Source organism: Aulonocara stuartgranti (genome assembly GCF_965226115.1).
Source record: "Aulonocara stuartgranti genome assembly, chromosome: 11".
Classification (NCBI taxonomy): domain Eukaryota; kingdom Metazoa; phylum Chordata; class Actinopteri; order Cichliformes; family Cichlidae; genus Aulonocara; species Aulonocara stuartgranti.
The window spans coordinates 20,034,819-20,056,037 of NC_138947.1; the positions used below are offsets into that span (position 1 = coordinate 20,034,819).

Here is a 21,219-nt window from a genome sequence, read left to right on the forward strand (position 1 = left end):
GAAACAAATGTTTTTTTACATAATATGATGAAAACATTGCGATTATAAATGTAGCAAATACTTACCACGTTGGGCCACTTGATCGACTGCTAACTGAAAGAAATTGCTGTCTCTGTATGTTTGCAGATAGAGCCGGTGCATTTATATGTGATGGCTTTTAGCAGTGGACAAGCCTGTTTCACTGCTGCCTTTGTTGTATGGGGAGTTTCCCTTAATACACAGGAAATCTTTTAATGATGATGAAAGAACACACAAATGTGGTTTTGATTATTGTTATGCAATTGCTTATGGATTACATTATTTTACCTGGCCCATTTAGCATTAAATCATCCAACACCTGACTTTCACTGCTTTCATTGACTTGAACATCCCCATATGGAAAAGATATATATAAATCTTATAAAGTTTGTATCTGTCTTGTGTGAAACTTGTATGAAAAGCATACAAGAGTGAATACAGACATAAGATCCCTTGAAAAAATTATATAAATGAAAGTTGTATGTTTTGGACACTTACTAAAACAATATATGAAAGTAATGAGTAAATCATATAAGTTATTAATATTTCTTTTCCATATGGGTCAAGTCAACGCACCCAAAAGGATTATACAGGCACAGATGAGGGAGTAGACTTCACTGAAACTTTTGTGTTTGATGTATTTAGGAGGTGCAAAATGTTTCTCGGAACAGAGTGGAACAGATCTGAAGTCACAATGATGAAAGGTGTGATCGCACCTTTTACTAAGATGACTTTTATTTGCACCCCCCATCCCCTCCCTACTGTTTCTAAACAGTCTAAGCATATAAGATGATATCTGTTAAATCTTCTCACAAATTTCTCACAAAGTGCAAACATTCCCCATTAGGACTTGTGCTTCCGAAATGTCTGGCTGTAATTATCTTCACATTAGGAGAAACATCTGTTAGTCAGACCTTAACTTCATCTGGTTCACTACCACTATTACTTTTTCCCACTAGTTACTAGGTTCAACTTGATTTGGGGGTTTTCCATTAGGTGGTAGTACTTGGTAGCAAGTATGTTTTTAGTACCTGCTTGGCCAGGATTCCAAATGAGCCGAGTCAGACCAAAAATTTGACATCAAAAGATTCTATACCACAGTCTGACAAAAAGCTATAGACTAAGCAGCAGATATACTATCGCCTGAACATCCTCCATTGTTGTGTTGTGCTTGTGTTGCATACAAATGACATCATGGGACTTTAGGCCACATTGCTATAGTGACCCCAAGGACATTGAGTTGGTACTCGGTCATAATGACAAATGACTGAACAGGGGCGACTATAGAGTGACTAGGTTCTAGTGGGAGTGAGGCATATGTGTAGAGGAGCTGCCTGAATCATATCTCCCGTGAAAGATTGATAGAGAAAACTCAAGACAGAAGAGAAACAGTGAGACCAAGAATAACAGCATTGCATTGTCTTAGTTAACTATAGTAGAACTACTAAAAGTGAGTGAGGATAAACATAGCTACTTTTTATAAAGTAGGTGTCACGGTCTGCGGGAGGCAGACCGAATGGAGAATGAGTGGAGGACTCAAGTGCGGACACTGACAAGGAGACGGAATTAACTTTAACGAAAAACTAGCCTTTATTTGGAGCTGATAAGAGAGCATACAAAAATTAAGCAAACAGGCTGAGACCAAGCTAAGAAAACTTGGAATAAACTATGACAAGACTAGAGAGACTGTGAAAGCTATGCATGCTGAAAATACTTTAAAATGTGAAGGGACACTATGAAGTCTAAAACTAGACATGGGGAGGGGAACACAGATGACACCACACTGAACACAGGAAGACGGAGGGCTTAAATACACACACATATGAGGTGATCAGGGGAAGTGGAGACACATGAGGAAACAGCTGACTGGAATGAAAATAACGACGCCATAGTGGAAGTGAAAACTAAGTACATGGAAACAAGACTTCCAAAAATAAACAGGAAACAGTAAGAGACACAGACATGACATAAATTTAACAAGTACCACAGAGACATAAAACATGACAGGTAGACATGAAGCTGGGAGACTTAGAACAGAGGAGAAGACACAAAAGGATCTGCAAAACAAAGGACTAACACAGCACTCCAGGCATCGGAACACTTAATAAGATAAACAAAACTCAAACCAGAACACGAATTACAAAAAAAATACAGTAATACTAAAACACTGGGTCACAGGACCCAGTACCGTGACATCGGGGGACGCTTTTGGCGTTTTCATATAATGGCGTTCTAAGGTAGCTGGGATAGGCTTCACTCCACCCATGACCCTGGTAAGTGGAAGACAACGCATAGATAAATGATAAGGACTATTTTACTTTTCCTAGACATGAGAAAAATCAAATATCTTCAGCTCTTGATGATCAGCTTAATGATAACATCTAATGACCAAAAGAATTGCACGGGCGGTTGTTGCTGCACTGTATACACTATTTTCCTCTTTATGATGAGTTTTGCCAGCTTGTCAGAAATTATATACCCCCCCCCCAATGTTTTAAATGGTTCACTAATTTTAACTGGAAAATGATCTTCAATTACAACATTATTATTATTATTATTTATATGCAGAGGAATCATGAAGGAACAGAGACTCTTCCTTCTCTTTTTCATTATTATCACAAAAAAAGAAGAACACAAAGGGAAAGTAAAGTAAGAATGCACTAAAAGAAAGTGAACATTTTAAAACTTAAACAAAGATGCTGATGGTTTAATTCCCCAAAATTATGAGGAAGAAACACCTGAAAGGTTTGTTGTTCAATCCCTGGTTGCTGAAGTGTTCATGCCAAGGTATCCTTAAGCAAGATAGGGCTTTGGAGTTGACGTCACGCCGCAGTGCATTGTGGGATCGCGGCGCCATGCCAGTAGGCCAGAAAGCAAAACAAGCACACAGTGTTAGAGTGTTGGAATCGGGACTGCCAGAACCATGCTCAAAATCAGCGCAAAAGACAAAGGGCTGTATCGCGACCGATTGCGCCCAGACGCCAAGAGACGGTACTTTGAAAAAATTGCATGCATCGGTAATGTGGACCCGTATGAAATAAGGAAGTGGAGTGGAAACCCAGATGACCTACCGCCTTTGTCCTATCCCGATATCTTTGCATACCTTGTCTGTGGAGTCAGCGCATACACAGCAAACCAGTTTAAGAATTATACATCCCTGGAGGCCCACATCCAATTCACAAATGGCTGGGTGCAAGATTTGTCCATCTTTAAGCCTCCACGCTGCGAGTACGTTGTCGTTAAGACATAGGTAAGTCGGTTTGAACTTGATAACTTTCTAAACAACTTCCTTGTTACAGTTTTTGATTTGCACGTGCAACGTGCTGCTCTAAATAGCCTGTAATGTTTCATTTTGTGGTTCAAGTTTGATGCCAGCTGTGTGTTGCCATGTAAATAGTTTGCATTTCATTTTTATGTACTTGCTAAGTACATGTGAACAGATCAAGAATAAAAAACAAACAAACAAATATACTATTCTTTTCTGTTTTATTGAAACTACTTCACACAAAGTACAATTATTTACAATGAACTACACATGCAACACAACAGCTTTATGAATAGTCAACAAGAGCAAGTTTCATTTGGCCCTGGTTTGACAACCACACTGGGGCACATATTCACCAAAACACAGCAAACCTTAACAATCTTATCGAGCAGTGTTGTGTTTATTTCTGCTCTGCCCTGTTCATTGCACACACAATACTTCGTCTGCCCTTTAGCTTCCGTGATGCTGTCTGTCCGCTCCCCACTTCTGTCAGATCTTCATCAATCACTTCTGCACAGGGCACACCTTCAGACTCTGCAGCTGCATAACAAAAGCCTGTAAGATAAAATTAGTGCATACACATAAGGTAAATGTACACCAACATTCCAATGACAGGTGTGTGATTCATCTGGAAGTTATGTGCGGATTAGTGTACAGTGATAGCAATTTAGTATGTTTTTAGAGCTCAAACCAACAAAAAGCTGGGGATTGCACAGAACTCGATATCCGCTCGTCTCACTGCTGCAATGCAAGCCTGACGTCTTTGTTTAGTAATATCGGATACATGGGATCCCTTACGTTGCCTCCAGGATGGAAAACGATGAAAAGAGAGCCCATTATCCAGCTTCTTGCCTTCACGATCGTGTGATCTAACGTTGCAACTGACAACACAACACGTACGAACCATAGCTGAAGCTGTATCCTGTGTCTGGCCTACTGTCATGGCGGAAGGGGGCGTGGCCCACCTCCCGTGACATCACGCTCCAAAGCCCTATATTGAATGCTGATAAGTACGTGAATGCCAGATAGAAAGTACTTAGGGAAAAAGTCACTATATGACAGTGTGTGGGAATGAGTGAATTATACTTGAGTGCTCAGTCAAAGTAGAAAAGGATTTTAAAAGAACTAGACTATTATAATTACTACTATAGGGTCCAAAGTGGAATATCTCATTCAGAAAGGTCACCTGAGGCAAAGTGTAAATAGGAGCTGAAACACATGGAAAGAGGTCCTTTATAATCTGCCAACTTCAAGGACAAACAGGAAAAAAGGAATATATGTGTTAACAGTAAGTCTTAACATTTGGTCCTGAGGTTTTACTGTATAAATATCTCAGTTTAATCCATTTTTATTTCATATGAGAATAATTTTAATGGTTTGCACAGTAGCCAATTGCTTGGTTTATTTCTGATTAATGAAATACCTTTAAGTCTCCTGGTTGGAGCAAAATTTTATCTCTCATGCTTTCAGGGTTATTTTTCGTATGGTGGTGCACATGTCGTGGTGTTAAATAAACGTGAAGCAACAGGTAGTCTTCATGAGATTGAAGCAGTTTTGTCATTACTATTAAAAGTACTATAAATATATAATAACACAAACACAAAGATGCTGCAAGTCAATATTTATTGAAAGAAAAGAAATAGATGTAAAGCGTTGAGTTTTAGACTTTTGAAAAAGTAATCATTACTTTGTAGGAATTTGAGGGCTGATTAGGTCTATTGGCATTACTATTAAAACATACAGGTACAAAGCAACGGTTACTGAATGATCCACCAACCAACAGTGGCGTGTCTAGAAAATTTTTGTTGGGGGGGCCAGGTAGGGGCACAGATTTGGAGAAGGGTGGCAGATTTAATTGGCAGATAATGTTTTAAAAAAAAATTCTACCAACCCTTAACCATAATTCAATAATCCTATAAACCTAATAACCAAATGCACTTTTAACTCTTATTAGAATGAGATTTTAACCACTACGGTGCAAAGTTTTTAGATACTGCGTTGATAAAGTACAAGAGATACAATCAGTGCTTTGTCAGTGTTTACTCAGCAGTCAAGGACAACAATATTTGCATAGTATTTTTACTGACATATAGTGCACATATGTTTTGGGCAAAAACATTTTTGAAAATTAAAATACGAACATTTGTAACAAACAATTGACAAATTAGCCAATGCCAATGCAAAACTTTATCTGCCTGTTAAAAAAAGAAGATAATCTTCTCACAAACTGGTGTTTGATTTTGAAACAGGAAAAAAGTGGGGAAACAACTGAAAAGACTAACATTTGAATGAAACCTGAAAGCAAGTAAATACTTTCTATGCTGCCTTATCGTAAACTTTGGTAATATTGATAAAGAACAACACTGGCTGATGATAAAATACAGTCAGCTGGCATGGTGACACTGCCAGTATTAACCTGCAGGGCTGGACTGGGACAAAAAAATTGGGCATTTTTACTACAGACCGACCCACCAGGTAGTAAAGCCATAAAGACTTTGACTGAAAACAAACCCTGTTGTGACAGTGATGTACAGTCTTGTTGGTATATGTATGATTTCTATACATTTTACGTCAGATAAAAACTTTGGTTGTAAGATTTAGATAATTATTTAATAAAAACTAGGTATTTTAAATGAGAATAAGAAAGAAAAGTATTTCTTTGTGCCCACCTTTCCCTGTTAATGCCCTACCTGGCCCCCTGGCAAAACTTTGCTAGACCCGCCCCTGCACAGTTACCAGCTGTCTGCTACATAAAAAAGGATCCTGGTGTTATTTGTCTCTCAGAAACAGTTCATAACTTCCCTTCAACTCATTCATGTCACCTAAAAGGTAAACCTGTTTCTCCATCACCTGTTCAGCTCTGATGGTTCAGTAAGGACATCTCCTGGTTTCATCTTCATGTTTCCCTCTCACCACATATCTAAACAGACATCATGACCAGCAGCTTTACAGCTGTGGCTCCAGCAAACATCAGCTGATACTAGAAATTAATATTAAATACATTCTAACAACAGCCGATCAAGCTTAAACGTGCTGCTGTTGTTTAGCGCAACATCTGCTGGTTTCCTCTTTCTGGCGCAAAGTGGGCGATAAACAAGAGAGAAAAGCCGATCAGCTGATCATTGATCAGTTTCATGATTGAAGTAGCAACAGGAGAGGGAGGGGGAGAGAATGAGAGAAGAGGCAGCTGTGCAGCATAAAGACAGAATAAATCCAGCTTTGTGTCTTTTTTCCATTCTAGCTAAAGTCCGGGACAAACTGCGTCTCTTCTCAGCTCAATACGAAACGTGTAATATTTTCTCTGAATGAGGGACCATTCCATTTTTTTAAGGAGCCGTTGGCAACTCTACTAACCTTATGAATAAAATAAAGTTCACTATCAGTAACATCATAGCACCCACCCAGCTGTATAAAAACTCCGTCAAACTGGCTAGAACGCAGTATGAGTTATTGCAACTGACAGTAAAAAGTCAGCAACATGAAAATAAACTCCACCTAAACTTGGTTTATATCTGACCCAGATAGACTGCAGGTCATAACTTCTTACCTGAAGTTCAGTTCACCTGACACTCGGACTGGTGGCTGCTTCGGGTCTCTCCTCCTGCCTCCCCTTCCCTCATCCACCTGTTGCCTCTGTGGAAGCCCCGTCATAGCCACCACCAAACAACGGAGTTATTTCTACACATCGACCTGCATCTGGCCAATCCACCACCTCTCATTGTTCATGCCATTACAAAAAAAATAAAAAATAAGTCACTGGGGATATGCCCGGTATGCCCGATGGCCAGTCCAGCTATGTTAACCTGCAACCAAATCTGCAGCTCCATACAGCAATGTTACGACTTAGATTATATCTTATAACGCATAACTCTTATGTTAGCTGCCCTCAGTAGCATACTGTCTGAAATATTCCACAGCTGCAATAATTCTTTAAGTGTTATTTTTTTCCTTGGTATTCTAATTTCACCGAAGTTTACTAAACTCAACAAACTTGATATTACTTACCGGGACATTTATTCTGTCCTCATTTTCTTTCACCGAAAAATTGTTTCCTGCAGTGCCATCTTTCGCGCTTGGCTCTCCTACCTTTGCTAACGTGATGCGCATAGCGCAGAAGCGATGCTGCATTCACTTACACTCGGATATCTGAGCGTCACCGTGAAAACATAATCGGACATTTGATATTTGATTGAATTTTATTGTTTTGCCTTTGGGGTGGCACCTGGGGTGGCCAGTCTGGTTTGGGGGGTGGCCTGTGCCCCCCCAGGCCACCCCGCTGGACACGCCATTGCCAACCAAACAAACAAACAAACAAAAAATGCTGTTTGGTTGGTAATGGAGCATGCGGTTCCTCAATCACAGCTCACGGAAGGTGGATCTCATTAGGAAATTGTAGCAACCAAGATCTCACAGCCATTTAGTCACATTCCTCAAAGAAATCCCTGGTGCGACGACATGACTTCGAGGCACTTTTCATGATCTCCCTGTTTGATTAAAACAAAAGGCAGTTATTAGGCAACACAATAATGGTGTTCAATCCTTGCAGCAGTGTTAAAGACTAAATGCTTTGGAGACGTGATTATGGCCCAACACCTTACTGAATTTTTTAGCTGTTTTTCAGTATATGGATATTATGAATAAATCAGCAAATTAATGTATCACACAATAATATGACATTTTTTCAAAGCTTTGGTTATTTATCTGACCTATTTGTGTTGTGCTTTCCAGAAACTTACTTCCAGTAACCAGTCTTGACAACACAAGCAATATCATCAGTTATGTCATCATCAGTAAAAGCTGCAAGGAAAAAAGAAACCATTTTTAATATACACAATAAAAAAGCAACATTTAAACAGTAAATCTGTGTTTGCTTGTTTGCAAGGACTCACTTGTGCAGGAGGCATGGCACATACTTTTGGATGGACATAATCCCGAATCACAGAACTCTCTGTCAGACAGCTGAAAGAGCCCGTAAAGGTTTTTGGATTCGTCATCGTCCTCACTGCTCGTTTCATCCTCGTCTTCCATTTCACTGTCATCCTTGTGCTCCTCTTCACTAAACTTTTTCCCCTTCTCACTGTGTGAATCAGCATCACGCCTTCGTCTTTTCACGCCACTTGTGCTGTTTGACACAAAGGTTGTGTTCCCTGAGCTGATGGTGGAGTTGACAGTAGTTATAGTGTTAGTAGTAGCAGTAGTGGTGCTGGTCAGGTCTATGGTTGTTGAATTGGTGTTTGTCACTGTGGCTGCTCCAGTGATCGTATTGTTGCCTCCGCTTGTGGAGGGGGTTGTGACCACCGCTGGGTTTGGTGCGGTAGGGATGCACTTGCCAAATGACTTGACTAACTTGGTGTTCAGATCAGACCTCCTTTGTACTTCACAGATAACTGCAACAAACCATTCATGTCCACAAACAAGGACAAGAAAGTTTTACTTTGGTGGCTACTTTTTCAGTTATTATCCTCTGTGTTGTAGAAAAATTTCACTTTACAATTACATTATTGATGCAGTTGATAAAGACATTTAAATAGAAAAGTTGCATGTTGCTAATATTACTTCACAAAGTATTTGCAGCTAAGATAAAGCTTTATTACTGATTCTGTATTTGCATGTTTAAAGTAAACAGTAAGTAATGTCATCAGATATATCAAATGCAATTAATGTTTTCCTCAAATATAGAAGAAGAATCAAGCAGCAGTCAACTTAAATAATTTTGTACCGCTAAGGTACAGCTTTGATCCTGATTTTCATGAGCACCAAAGTGATTTGTACTTTGACTCTGAAGGTTATGAAGATTCTTTGCTAAGTACCCAAAGCACATTTGAGCTCACCTGTTGCCAACGTTCTTTCCTTCAGTCTCCTGGGCAGATCAAGCATTTCACCGAGCTTTTCTCTGAGCTCGCATTTGGAAACGATCCGGCTCTCAGAAAAACTGGGCAGCAGAACTGCCACAGCCACCACAACAAGCAACTCGAGTTTCATGTCAGCAGTTTCTGAGGGAAAAAAGTGAAAATTACCTCCGCTTTGTATTTGTAGGTCTACAACAACAAAAAATGGTTAAAAAAATAACAACACTATAGCAAGTGAGGGAACAAACTGAAGTTTGTTTGTTTTTTTTACATAATACGAAAACAAATTATAATGACTAAAAAACGTTTTAAAATTAAATAAAAATTTTCTTACCACTTTGGTTGACCAGTTTGCCTTTTCACTGCGAGAATTTTCCCCCACCTGTGTATGTTTACAGACAGAGCCTGTGGGTTTATATATGATGCTAGGACCAGTGGGCCAGCCTGTTTTACTGCTGCGTTTGTTGTTTGGGGAGTTTCGCTTGGGAAAGGAAAATTTTTAACGCTGTCCAAACAATACACAAAAGCCCTCATGACATTAAATACTTATCACCTGAACATGACATTCAGATCTTTCATTGGCTTTAACAACATGTGACTGCATCTACGAGGAGTAACCATACTAGGAATAGACTTCTCTAAATGCTGAATATTCACAAGAGTGGAAGAGGTCTGAGGTCACAGTGATCGTGATCACTGGACACCAAAGTCAAACCAATTCATCTCTCTGTCTGCGTGACTGTTGCAGCCAAATTTGAAGTTTGAAATTTGACTTCAGTCACAGCTGTCGTGTAAGGGTAAGTCTTAGCATTTGGTAAGAAGTTAAGCTAAAACGATCAGCTCACATTATTCAAATTTTTATTTCATATGAGAATCATTTTAATGGTTTGAATAGCCAATAAAAGATTTTATTACTCTCCTTTTCTGAGTAATGCTTTGTAGGTTCTGCTTCTCATACTGGCACTCTCGTCTCGTGTGGTCTTTTGAACAAATAAGTAATAGATAAATTGAGTTTTGGCATGGCAATGAAAACATATGCAAGCATGCCACTTAAATATAGAAAACACTGTTTCATGATGTTTAGCAGGTAATGGACCCTGTGGTTCTTTGATCACAGTGTAGCAGAGATGGACTAAATGAGGAAATTATTGTGATCTTGCAAGTAGAAACTGATCTTGCAGTCATTTAGTTGCATTCTTGTGGCAACCTGACTCTGAGGTACCGCACAATCTGCCTGTTTGATTAGAGAAAGTTATATTTCACTATTTTAGTTCCTGTTATACTAAATCCATTGTATTGGATTCAGTGCCAGCACTTATGTGTACCTTCCTTGGAACGAATGTGATGTCACAATGACACTGGCACACAAAAATCAAATAAATCAGCAGGTGATCCAGGTGATTGATATATGCATTTTTTTTCCTTTTTTTTTTCTGCTCATTCTGTTGGTTTTTGTCTTTTGCCCTTCTCCCCCGTCCCTCTTCTCAGCTGTTTCTCTTTCCCTCTTTCTTTCTCCCCTTCTTTCCCCCAGTCAAGTCTGTCCCGTATTCAGTAAGTGAAAATAAAATAAATAATAAAAGGTGAATCAAATGGACCATTACGGCAAGGCTGGGATGGTCAATTTGGTAAAGTAAATCCGTTGGGCATCTTTCTTTGCCTTTAGACAACAATTCTGATGGCAAAAGAGCCAAACGGGACGGGCAAAAAAAAAAAAAATCAAATAAATCCAATCAGTAACTATAAATGACATGTTGCAAGAAATTTCCAATCACAGCTGATGGATATGGAGAGGAGCAAATATGTGAGTTATTTTATTCTGTGTCTGGGGCAAAGTTTGCTCATATTTGTCCAGCACTGACTCAGTTGGCAGAAGGGTAAAACTCAATAGTTTGTCATGATTATTTTTGCTGTGTCACTGTTTAAGCACATTGAATGGCATTACACATTTCCAGATACCCTGGAACACAAGGTAGACAAAACAATGATCTTTAGTTTCAGAAGAACCAGTTTAAATTACTCAATGTCCACTTAAAGAATAGCCTAGTCACGGTATCATGACAAGAGGGGCTTAAATGTCTTTAAAAATGTTTACTCGCTGACTTACCTGCACTCCACACAAAATGTAAAGTTATTTTATTATTTATATAGGCTTACAGTATTTAACTATAAATGAGATGTTAACCTGATTAATGTCATTGTATTTGAGTATTTGAGAATTGCAGAATGTATCTTCTTCTTGAAATATTCATAAGAGTGGAACAGATTTGAGTGACTCTGATTACTCAAAGCCAAAAAAATACCTTCTAGTCTGCATGACTGTTGCAGCCAAATTTAAAGAAATTCCCAGTCACAGCTGTCGTGTATGTAGAGAAATCAAAATATCAACTCTATTATTTTACTTCCTCCCTTTCGTCTTCATTGCAACAAAGATTCAATAAAGAAACATAAAGACAAACTAAACTAACAACTATACACACACAAATCAGAAAACGCTTCAGCAGTTATAAAACCTGGCAGAGAGTTCAGGGTAAAAATCTCTAAAAGGGATCGTCCCCTTTGGAGATGGTCCTGAGGGTGGTTGAGGAAATATCTTAAGATGGAATTGTAGGTGGTTGACAGCTTTTTGCCTCCTATTTAAAAATACTCATACTACTGAAAATTGTTTAAAGTATAAATATTTCATCTTTCCTTTGAAACTTCCATTTTTACTCTATTCAACTTTATTAACAGGAAAATTTTTGTTAAATTTATCAGTTAAAGTACATAAATTCTACAGTTTTTTTCCCCTCAGTAGTCATTGCCAAATATCATATGTTGCAGTCTTATATATTGGCATACACATGGCACTTGCAAGTAAATACAAAATTCATTTTTTAAACAATGATTTCATTCATTGTGGGGGAAAAGGGGTCCCTATTATTTTACTTTACCATTTAGTAGGTCAACATGTATGCGTTAAGACTAAGTCTTAGCATTGGATCCTAAGCTCAGCTGAAAAGCTCAGTTCACATTATTCCAATTTTTATTTCATATGATAATCATTTTAATGGATTGAATGGTGAACATTTGCTTCGTTTATTTCTCGCCAATAAAATACATTATTAGTCTCCTTTTCTGAATAATGATTTGTGGGGTCCTGATTCCCATACTGGTGCTCTTCTCATGTAATGTTTTTGAACAAAGAAGTAATAGTTAGATTGAGTTTCGGCATGCCACTCAAATATAGAAAACGTTGGTTTTTTTTTTTCATGATGTTTAGCAGGTAATGGACCGTGTGGTTCTTAGATTACAGTTCAGCGGAGATGGACTTAATGAAAAAATTGTTGTGATCTTGTGACTGATCTCTCAGCCGTTTAGTTCCATTCCTGCGGCGACTTGAGTCTGAGGCACTCCTCACGATCTGCCTGTTTCATTAGAGAAAGTTATGTGTATTGAAGTATCAAGTTTCAAGCTTTGTTGTCATGTACAGATAAACAGTGTAGCCACATTTACCTGTAATGAAATTCTTGGGCTCGTAAATTACATGTTTCCAGGTAGCCTGGAACACAAGGCAGATGATAACAATGGTCTTTAGTTTCAGAAGAACCAGTTTAAATTACTCAGTGTTCACTTAAAGAATAGCCTAGTCATTGTGTGACGACAAGAGGGGCTAACTTACCTACACTCCGCACAAAATGTAAAATTATTTATATAGTCTTACAGTGAGATCATCTACAAACAGGAGTGCATGGACTGTAAAAAACAACAACAACAACAAAAATAATGCTAATATAAAATCCAAATACAGTGAAAATAATTTATAGCACATAAGACTTTATTTTACTGCAGTCAAATAAATTCAAAATTCTTGGAACAAGGATATAGAGAGTAATTTGTACTTTTAAAGCAGTGAGACCAAAAAACAGTAAAACATGCTCAGTTAGCTAGAGCTACTGAAGAGAAGCAAGGACAAACATATGTACTTTTTATGAAGGGGCTGCTAATTGTAAATGCAAGTTTCAAACAGCTAAATAATGTCAAAAAGTACACAAACATCCATCTGCTTGTGCTTGGCAAATTGATATTTGATAAACTGGAAGTTTAAATCTTACATGAAATGTCCTTAAGGTCATATGCTATCGTGGACTTTAACAGTTGATGTTGTGAAATGTCTTTAAACTTCAAATCAATGCTGTCCAGAGTTATAGTAAACTATAACGCTATATATAATGGTATAGTTTACTAAATTAATAACTCAAACTAAATGCAAATAAGTGAAATTACATTTTAGTTGATTGAAATTAAAAAATCAAAATAGACTTTAAAATATGTAAACTAACTGAAACGATTTTGTAAAAGTGGTAAACAGATACGATTATTAGTTTCTGTATTTTTTTTTCTGAAACTTACTAAATAAAAACAAAAGTAAAAACTAGAAAATACAAACTATAATCTGTATGACACCTCTGGCACTATGGTGGCTGAAATGCTCCAGCTGATAAGGTCCACTTTCCCTTTGCCATCGAACTTTGTGTGGCATAGATCCAAAAAACAAGCTCTAGTCTAAAATGTCCCCATCATTAAGCTATTTAAATCAAAACTTTCAAAAGGGCTTTTTTAATACCTATTCTGCTCTTGATGATCAGCTTCATGATAAAATCAAACTATCACATGACTGCAGGAATCTGGTAGCAACCAACAAAATTGCAAGGCAGCACTCTATACCTTTTTGTGACGGGTTTCACTAGTGACTTACCAGCTTCTTCTAATAGCTCAGCTCTTTTGGCTCCCAGGTGGCTCTTCAGATTTTTTGTTTCTTAAATTAATTCATTACCAAAAATTAAATTAAAACTTAAAAGTAAAACTATGTGTAAAATGAGTGAATAGTATACAAAACAGACATTATATCAGATGTTTACTATTTATATGATCATAAAAAATAAATTTTGAAGTACAAAAACAAGCACACATCTGAATTTGACAAAAAGATCCATGTATACTTAATATTTATTAACCTTTAACTGTTTTACTAGAGTGAAACAGGACAGCTTATCACAAAATAAAATCTAACATAAGAAAAGCCAAGTCCCTCAGCTTTAAGCGGTTGATCCCGTTTATTCTCTCTGTCTTTGACTGCCCTGTTTTGGAGAGGATTCTCTCTCAGGGGGTTGAAATTTTACTGTCGTCAGTCATCTTCTCAAGTTTCCAGAATGTTTTCTTTGTATCAGATGTTCTCACTCTCTCTCATTTACACGTACAAAGAAGCACAAGGGAGGGAAATGAGCGTGTGGTGTGTCTGTAACCTCCCCTCCTTCCCTTCTGCTCAGTACAGGCCAATGACTGTTTGGTGCGAACACTCAGACGTCATCACACATCATGCAGTTGACCAATCATGTATGACCTGAATAGGAAAAAAAAGAGAGAGAGGAAGAAAAAAAAAGAAAAGTGTCTCAGGCTCCCAGGCAGGAACTGATTCTCGTTATTCACTTCAAAGAGTCATCTCTGAAAGTCGCTTCATTCACACCTGACACTTCACTACGGGTCAGGAAATATACATTTTTAAATATAAATATTGTAAGTGTCCTACATGTGGTGGTGTCGTTCCAAGATTGCTGGGTTGTATGTGTCACGGTGTAGGAGAAGAGGACCCAAACGCTGGATTCAGAAGCAAAACCATGTGCCTCATATATGAAAACTAAAAGTAAAAACTTCATTATTACTTTTTATGTCATTTTAAGCAGTGCATAAGTAAATGTAACTAGTTTATAACTAAAAAAAAAATCCCTATCTTACTCTCAATCAAGCTCAAGTCAATATGCTTATGAACAAAAATAAACACCAGAAAACAGTGCAGGGCATAGGCCCATGTGAGCTTTTAATGATGCAGTCAGGTCAAACTCTACAAGGCATCGGGATACAATGATTGTGCTTAAAAAACCTACAACTGCACTGTATAAATGTGTGAATGGACTTGCTCAAGCAAGGCAGAAAAGCCTCATGTAGACATTGCCCCACCGCACCATCATCTGAACTATCGAGGTCAGCTGAAGTTGTAAATGTGCTTTTTAAATGTCCAGGAAGGGATTGTTTATAATCTGTCATCTTCAAGGGAAAACAGAAAAGTATATGTATATGTTATGGAGCTTCCCCCAGAATTAAATTTCAATGCATTTTATCTAAGATTACAGTGTGATTGCACATTGGTTAGAGGTAGAGTGTCTACTTTCCAAGTTCAAGTGTCTACTAGTATCATCTATTAATTGAAAAGTTGGTGGTCCCTGGTTGCTGTAGTCTGCAACCAGGGACCACCATTCATTATCTTTCCCAAGGATACTTGGGCAAGATAATGAATGAACATAGAAAAAAGTGGACATAGATTTGAGCGCTTAGGCAGAGTTACAAAGCATTATAAAGGAACTAGTCCATTTAACATCTTTACGGGGGCCAATGTGGGAAACCTCATTAAGACATCATGTGAATTACTGAGGCCACCTGAGCAAAGCGTAAGAGAAAGTTGAAAGTTAATTAGTTGGTCAGCAGTTGTACAGTATATATACTGGGAATACAGCCAAATATTGTACCACACAGTCATGTAAAATTTATTTAAGCTTTTGGTTTAAGTTAATGAATTGTGAAATAAAAAGTGTCATATAGGCTTTTACAAGTCAACAAGTGCAAAAAAAATAAATAACATAAAAGCCTCTGGAATTAATAATAGTACAGAAATAATGCCTCATCTGCATAAGAAAAATTACCAGCACTGTGTCAGCACGAGAGAAATTTATTTTGCAGTTCATCTGAAAAGATGCAGTTGCGCTTTGGGATCTTTTAAACATCATTAGGCGTATTGCTGCACGCTGTCTGTCCCATCTGTGAGTGCAGAACAAGCAACAAAGCAGCAGCTCGGGGATGACGTCAAACACATGGGTCCTCTGTAGGCCTATAGGAAAACCCAGACATTTTTATCAATCTCGAAAATCCCCCCAGACGCCCCGGACAGAATGTGAAAAGAGGACATGTCCAGGGAAAAGAGGATGGCTGGTCAGCCTAAGTTAGTCAAGAAGTAAGAAGTGTTTGTGAACTAAAAATCCAGAATGTGGGATACTGTTTGTCAGGATTTGGACAGCCCAGTGTGTGCTCCCGATGCAGGGGAAACTAATTCTGCCGGGGAGACCTACCTTTGCACTTGTGCAGGCGAAGCCAATAGAAAGATATGCTTCATCCTATTTCTAGTATTTGGCTTGGAAGGAAGCTGGTTTGGAAACATATTCGTCGATGCTTTATCTTCTGCTTTGAGTTTATGTGGGAGCCCCGTCAAAAACCTGTCCATTATGTTAGCAGTGTCCACGTGTTTTTTTTTTTTTGGTTTTTTTTGGTGGGTTTTTTTGTTTTGTTTTTTGTATTCATACCATTTGCCATACCTCATCTGTGCAGGAGGTATGGCAAATGTTTGGATGGGCAATAACCGTCCAAACTAACTGGACATCATGAACATCAGTTCATGGGTTAAATTTTCTTTGCTTAAATTTCGTACTTCAAACAAGATACATTAAAGCTTAAAATGTATAGGGATTAATGCCTTTTTAAGTGGTGGGATTCTTTTTTGCATTCACATGGAATTCTTTCATATTTAGTTTTCATTTCCCCCCATTCATTTTCTTCTACAATAAAGTAACTGATTAACAAACAGTGACATGACAATTAAAGGAACTCAATGATTTGTTCAGATAATAAAACAAACACACAGTAGCCATAATCAAAATAGTTATGAGATTCTTTCCTGCAGTGTTGGTCCACTAGATGAACTATTAAGTGTAGGAAATTTCCCCCCATGTATGTTTGCAGACAGATCCTTGAGTTAATAGATAATATATTTGACCCCTGACCAGCGTGTTTTCTGCTGCCTTTGTTGTGTGGGGAGTTTCCCTTGAAAAACCGGAAAATCTTTAGTGTTGACGAAACACTACACTTAAGTCCACATGACATAAAATACTTCTCACCTGAACATGACGTTCAAACCTTTCATTGACTTAAGTAAGATATGACAGCAGCTATTTGACTGTAAAGGAGTTGTGACTCTGATAAATCGGGGTATTATTGTGTTTTGGGGAGTTGCTGAGTGTATCTCCTTTTTTGAAAATGAAAATTCACACACAGATCTGAGATCATGATAATGATCATTACATTCCAAAGTCAAGCCAGCTCTTCCTCCGGACCACGAGACTGTTGAAGCCAAATTTAAAAAAAAAAAAAATCCCTGAGCAACAAGTGTATCAAGTAGGTTTTTCTCTGACTGAGGTAAAGGTATCTCATATTTGTCTAGCACTTACTCAAATTGCAGAAGGGGCACGGCTAGAGAGTTTCACATGGTTATCTTTGCTGTGTCACTTTTTAAACGCATTGAATGACATCAGAAGTTTCCAGGAAGTCTGACGATGAGGGACACAATAACAATGATCTTTAGTTTCAGAAGAACCAGTTTTAGATGACATAATGTTCACTTAGAGAACATCCTAGTCATGGTGTAACAAAAAGATGGGGTTAGGGTGGGTTATTCTACAAATAGAAGTGCATGAATAGAACTTAATGACATGGTAACTGAAACAAAACATACAATGAAAACAATTTAAAGCATATGAGAGTCCATTTTACTGCAGTCAGATAATTTTTGAATATGTAGCACAGGACTGGATAAAGTGTTGGGGTTGTTACTCAAAGAAAGTAACCTATTACACATTCCTTGTTACTTTTCTTAAAAGTGTAGATCTCTCCATAATTTTCCTCCTCCTGAAGATCATCACACACCTGCAGCTGATCAAGCCTCGCCAGAGGAGCTACTTAGGAGTGTGGTGGAGCTCTCTTCGACGCTTGATCATTATGTGACTACCCGTCAGTGTTTTCAACATATCAGTAAGCGTAAGCTTGCTGCAGTTGGAAAGTGTCTAACGTCCGCCTCTGTTATTTCCCAGGAAGAGCCTGGAAATGAGAGTGCAGCAAGCACGGGGTGCATGGACACTTGGAAGCGAGGACACAGGGCACAGACACTGGGAGGAAGACACGGCACAGGGATTTATTGTTGTGTATTATTTACGTTACTGTACATAAACGCACTGCTTACATTGAAGGGTCCTGCATTTGGGCCCTTCTCCCAGCGCAGCTGTGACAGTTTTCTACATTCCACAGGACCTCAACTCCCAAAGTATTTTCTATCTTTCTCTCACACTCCTAAAAGTACAGTGACCTGATACAACTTGAAAACATTCAAAATGCTGCTAAAAAATATTTTCCCCCTTCATTAATTTTTGTCACATTTACATGTTTTTAGATCTGGTTCCTGTCCCACACAGCAATGAATGTATTTGAAAGCAAATCTGGATTCTTGGCTCATGGTGCTTAGACATGCAGACTACAGCAGCCAGGGATTGAACTACAAACCTTTCAATTGGTAAATGACCTGCAACAGCCACTCCACACAGGCTGCTTCATGCATTTATAGACATTTTCACAATTCAAGTAACTTGCTACCAGTTCAGTTTTTTAAATTCCTTGGAATTTCAGACTTTCTGAAACTAAACAAGTTAAAAACAGATATCTGGAAGTTATTTTCTCTATAACTAGCCATATCAATCCTATAACAATGATGGTGTTGCTGCTATTCTTGTAACTCTTTCTGAGCTGACCTGAACTACCAGTGTCACTGAAGAAAAAAAAAAAACAAAACTAAAAAAAACCCCCAAAAATCTTTTATTTAGCTGCTAATACAACACCTCTAATACAACACCTCTCACTTTATTTCTCACAATCTCGCCTGATGATGTCTGGTGAGCAGCACTCTAGTTAAACATTGAATCTACACTAGTCTCAAACTCTTCTCTCCCGGCTTTGTTTGTTTTCTGTAACTTTATTCCTCTACATCTCTGTGACAAATGAATTTTCTGAAAATCTCTGAAAATTCTAAATCAGATCAAAACACAAATGTTTCTGTTCACTCCACATTAACAAACAACAATCTTTTTTCGCCAGCACTGAATTTTTCTAGACTGGACAAAGAGGGAATTGCATCCCATTATCCCAACTGTTTTATCAGTGACTGCTTTGGTTCCTTTTCTCAGCTTCAAATCAAGTCACATTTTTTCCATCACCTTAAAATCAGACCCTTTTTAAAGGGGTGCATCCCTGAATCCACTGTTAAGCCCAACAGTCATTTCAGTGCAACTAAATGCTAAATATTTAGTTTCTCAGTTTGTTAAAGGTTTCGCTACTCCAACTAATGAGTTACTAGTGAGTTTTGTAATTAAAGATGAAACTCGGGAAGAGAGCCCGTTTAGTGTCCAACGGTGTTCTGTCAGCACTTGTCTCGCAGAGGCTCAATCAGTTCAAGACAATGTAACAAAATATTTGGCACTGTAAGCCACAGTATTTTGCTGCATCTTTCACACTAATGGATGTTATGGACATTGACAAACTGATATTAGAGTGTATTCATATTACAGGACGGTACAGTATTGTTAGGTTTGAAAGCCTCATGTCTTCCCTCCAAACATACCTCTTGTCATTGTGGCCAAATAGCTGAATCTTTGTCTCCTCTGACCATTAAAATTTTTCCAGAAGGTATTTGGCTTGCCCATGCGACCTGCTGCAAATTTAAGTTGAGCTTTAGTTGAAGGTGTTTGGAGTGGGGGTTCTTTCTTGGTTGGCACCGTCTGAATCCATGATGATGTACAGTTCAGATTACTGTGGACAGTGATGCTGTTTCCAGTTCATAGCAGGTTTGAACATCCTAATCAGTTTCCTATCATTAGAGGGTTTAAGTCTTCTACCAGACTAGGGCAAAGTCATGCCACATCCAAGTAACATCCATATGTACAATTCTTTGAACCAATGATCTTGGAATCTACAGTTGTTTAAAAAATGGCTCCAAGATACCCTCCCAACATGTGCAACTCTACCGTTCTTCTTCTTGAATTGTCAGTGAGTTTCTCAATTGGACTTTCCAATTGTTCTGACTATTAACCAGTCCAATAAATCATTTTATGCCGGTAAAGAGAAACTACCAGTTCTAGTCAATCATGATCATTAACGAGAAGATAATAGGTCTTCAACACCACTTGTTAAAATATTTAAGTGAGCAAGCGCATATGTTTCTAGTCTCTATGTATGTGTGATGGCCACACCTGCAGCATCACAACTCTGAAGTTGGGCAAAAGATGCAGCTGTGTTATGTATGGGAAGAGTTTATTGGGCCATACCATGTGCAGCTCTTTCATGGGTTTCAATAAATAAATAATTTTTAATGCTGTGCTTTCTCTTTGATTTATGAATTGTCTGTTCGCTTAGTATTCTTTTGGGCATTTAATTAAAGTGATTATAAAACTAAGCATTGGTTTGTTTGGTGTTAATACATCCTATGTGTCAACTTGGTCTGATCAGCCAAGATTTAGGTCCCCTTTGTTTCTTGTGGGTTAGGTTAGTTTTGTTTGCAAGTTGCTGTTTTTGGCTTAAGTTTAGTTATATTTATTTGACCTTTTTTAAGGGACCTGTATTGTTAGTTCATTTTGTATATTTTTTTCATTTTGTGTGTAAATAAAACCCACTTTTTTTCTAAATACTTACTGTGTAAGTATTAACACAGTGGTCCAAAGTATAGTATACATGGTCCAAAGTATACTATGCTTTGGACCATGTGTGGATTTCAGAAGATCCAAAATATATTTCATCTTGGGCACCCATTTTTGTTCTTTAAAAGTTATTAAATATGTATGCTGTACAATTGTTCCACCCTGGAAAAAGAACAGTTCACAGAAATCATTAAAATGCCCAGAATTACCATAATGTTCATTCCGACGATGAGTGCATGGGCAAAATGAGGTTACATTTTTAAAAAGGTGTTTAAAAAAGTGATAGGAGGAACTCGCACAAAAAGTGTGAATGTTAAGAAACATTACCAGAAGGGGCTATAAACAGTACCACCTAATTTTCTCACTCTCATCTCTGCAGTATATCTTGTGTCTGAACGTGCTGTTTATGGTATTAAACATGATGGGAACCTTTTTGTTTTTCCTTTCACTCATGACAAACATTCATCTTTTAATTTGTCTGTTTCAGTCT

At 37.9% G+C, this 21,219-nt stretch overlaps 2 protein-coding genes across 2 annotated transcripts in view; both read right to left on the reverse strand.

The window, feature by feature from the left end:
• The window catches only part of LOC309717122 (alpha-lactalbumin-like), a 2,241-nt gene extending 2,153 nt beyond the window's left edge, over window positions 1-88 (reverse strand). The window contains exon 1 of the mRNA XM_082551432.1: window positions 66-88. The gene's annotated coding sequence lies outside the window, so the exon portion shown is untranslated. The remainder of the gene's footprint in view (window positions 1-65) is intronic.
• Window positions 89-7,580: 7,492 nt separating this feature from the next.
• On the reverse strand, window positions 7,581-12,655 carry LOC309717118 (uncharacterized protein). Its single transcript, XM_082551428.1, has 6 exons — window positions 12,625-12,655; window positions 9,467-9,514; window positions 9,115-9,276; window positions 8,173-8,670; window positions 8,020-8,080; window positions 7,581-7,767 (listed from the first exon to the last, which is right to left on the reverse strand). The coding sequence occupies exons 3-6, from the start codon at window positions 9,263-9,265 to the stop codon at window positions 7,701-7,703; spliced, it is 777 nt and encodes a 258-aa protein (XP_082407554.1). The 5' UTR covers window positions 9,266-9,276; window positions 9,467-9,514; window positions 12,625-12,655; the 3' UTR covers window positions 7,581-7,700.
• Between the last annotated feature and the right edge of the window lie 8,564 nt (window positions 12,656-21,219).

Excerpts from the sequence above, each read along its gene's own strand:
- LOC309717118 (XM_082551428.1), bottom strand. The coding sequence starts at position 9,265 with ATGAAACTCGAGTTGCTTGTTGTGGTGGCTGTGGCAGTTCTGCTGCCC. Across the intron at positions 8,671-9,114 it reads GGAAAGAACGTTGGCAACAG|TTATCTGTGAAGTACAAAGG; the intron begins GTGAGCTCAAAT and ends GGTTTGTTGCAG. Across the intron at positions 7,768-8,019 it reads GTCAAGACTGGTTACTGGAA|GGAGATCATGAAAAGTGCCT; the intron begins GTAAGTTTCTGG and ends TTAATCAAACAG.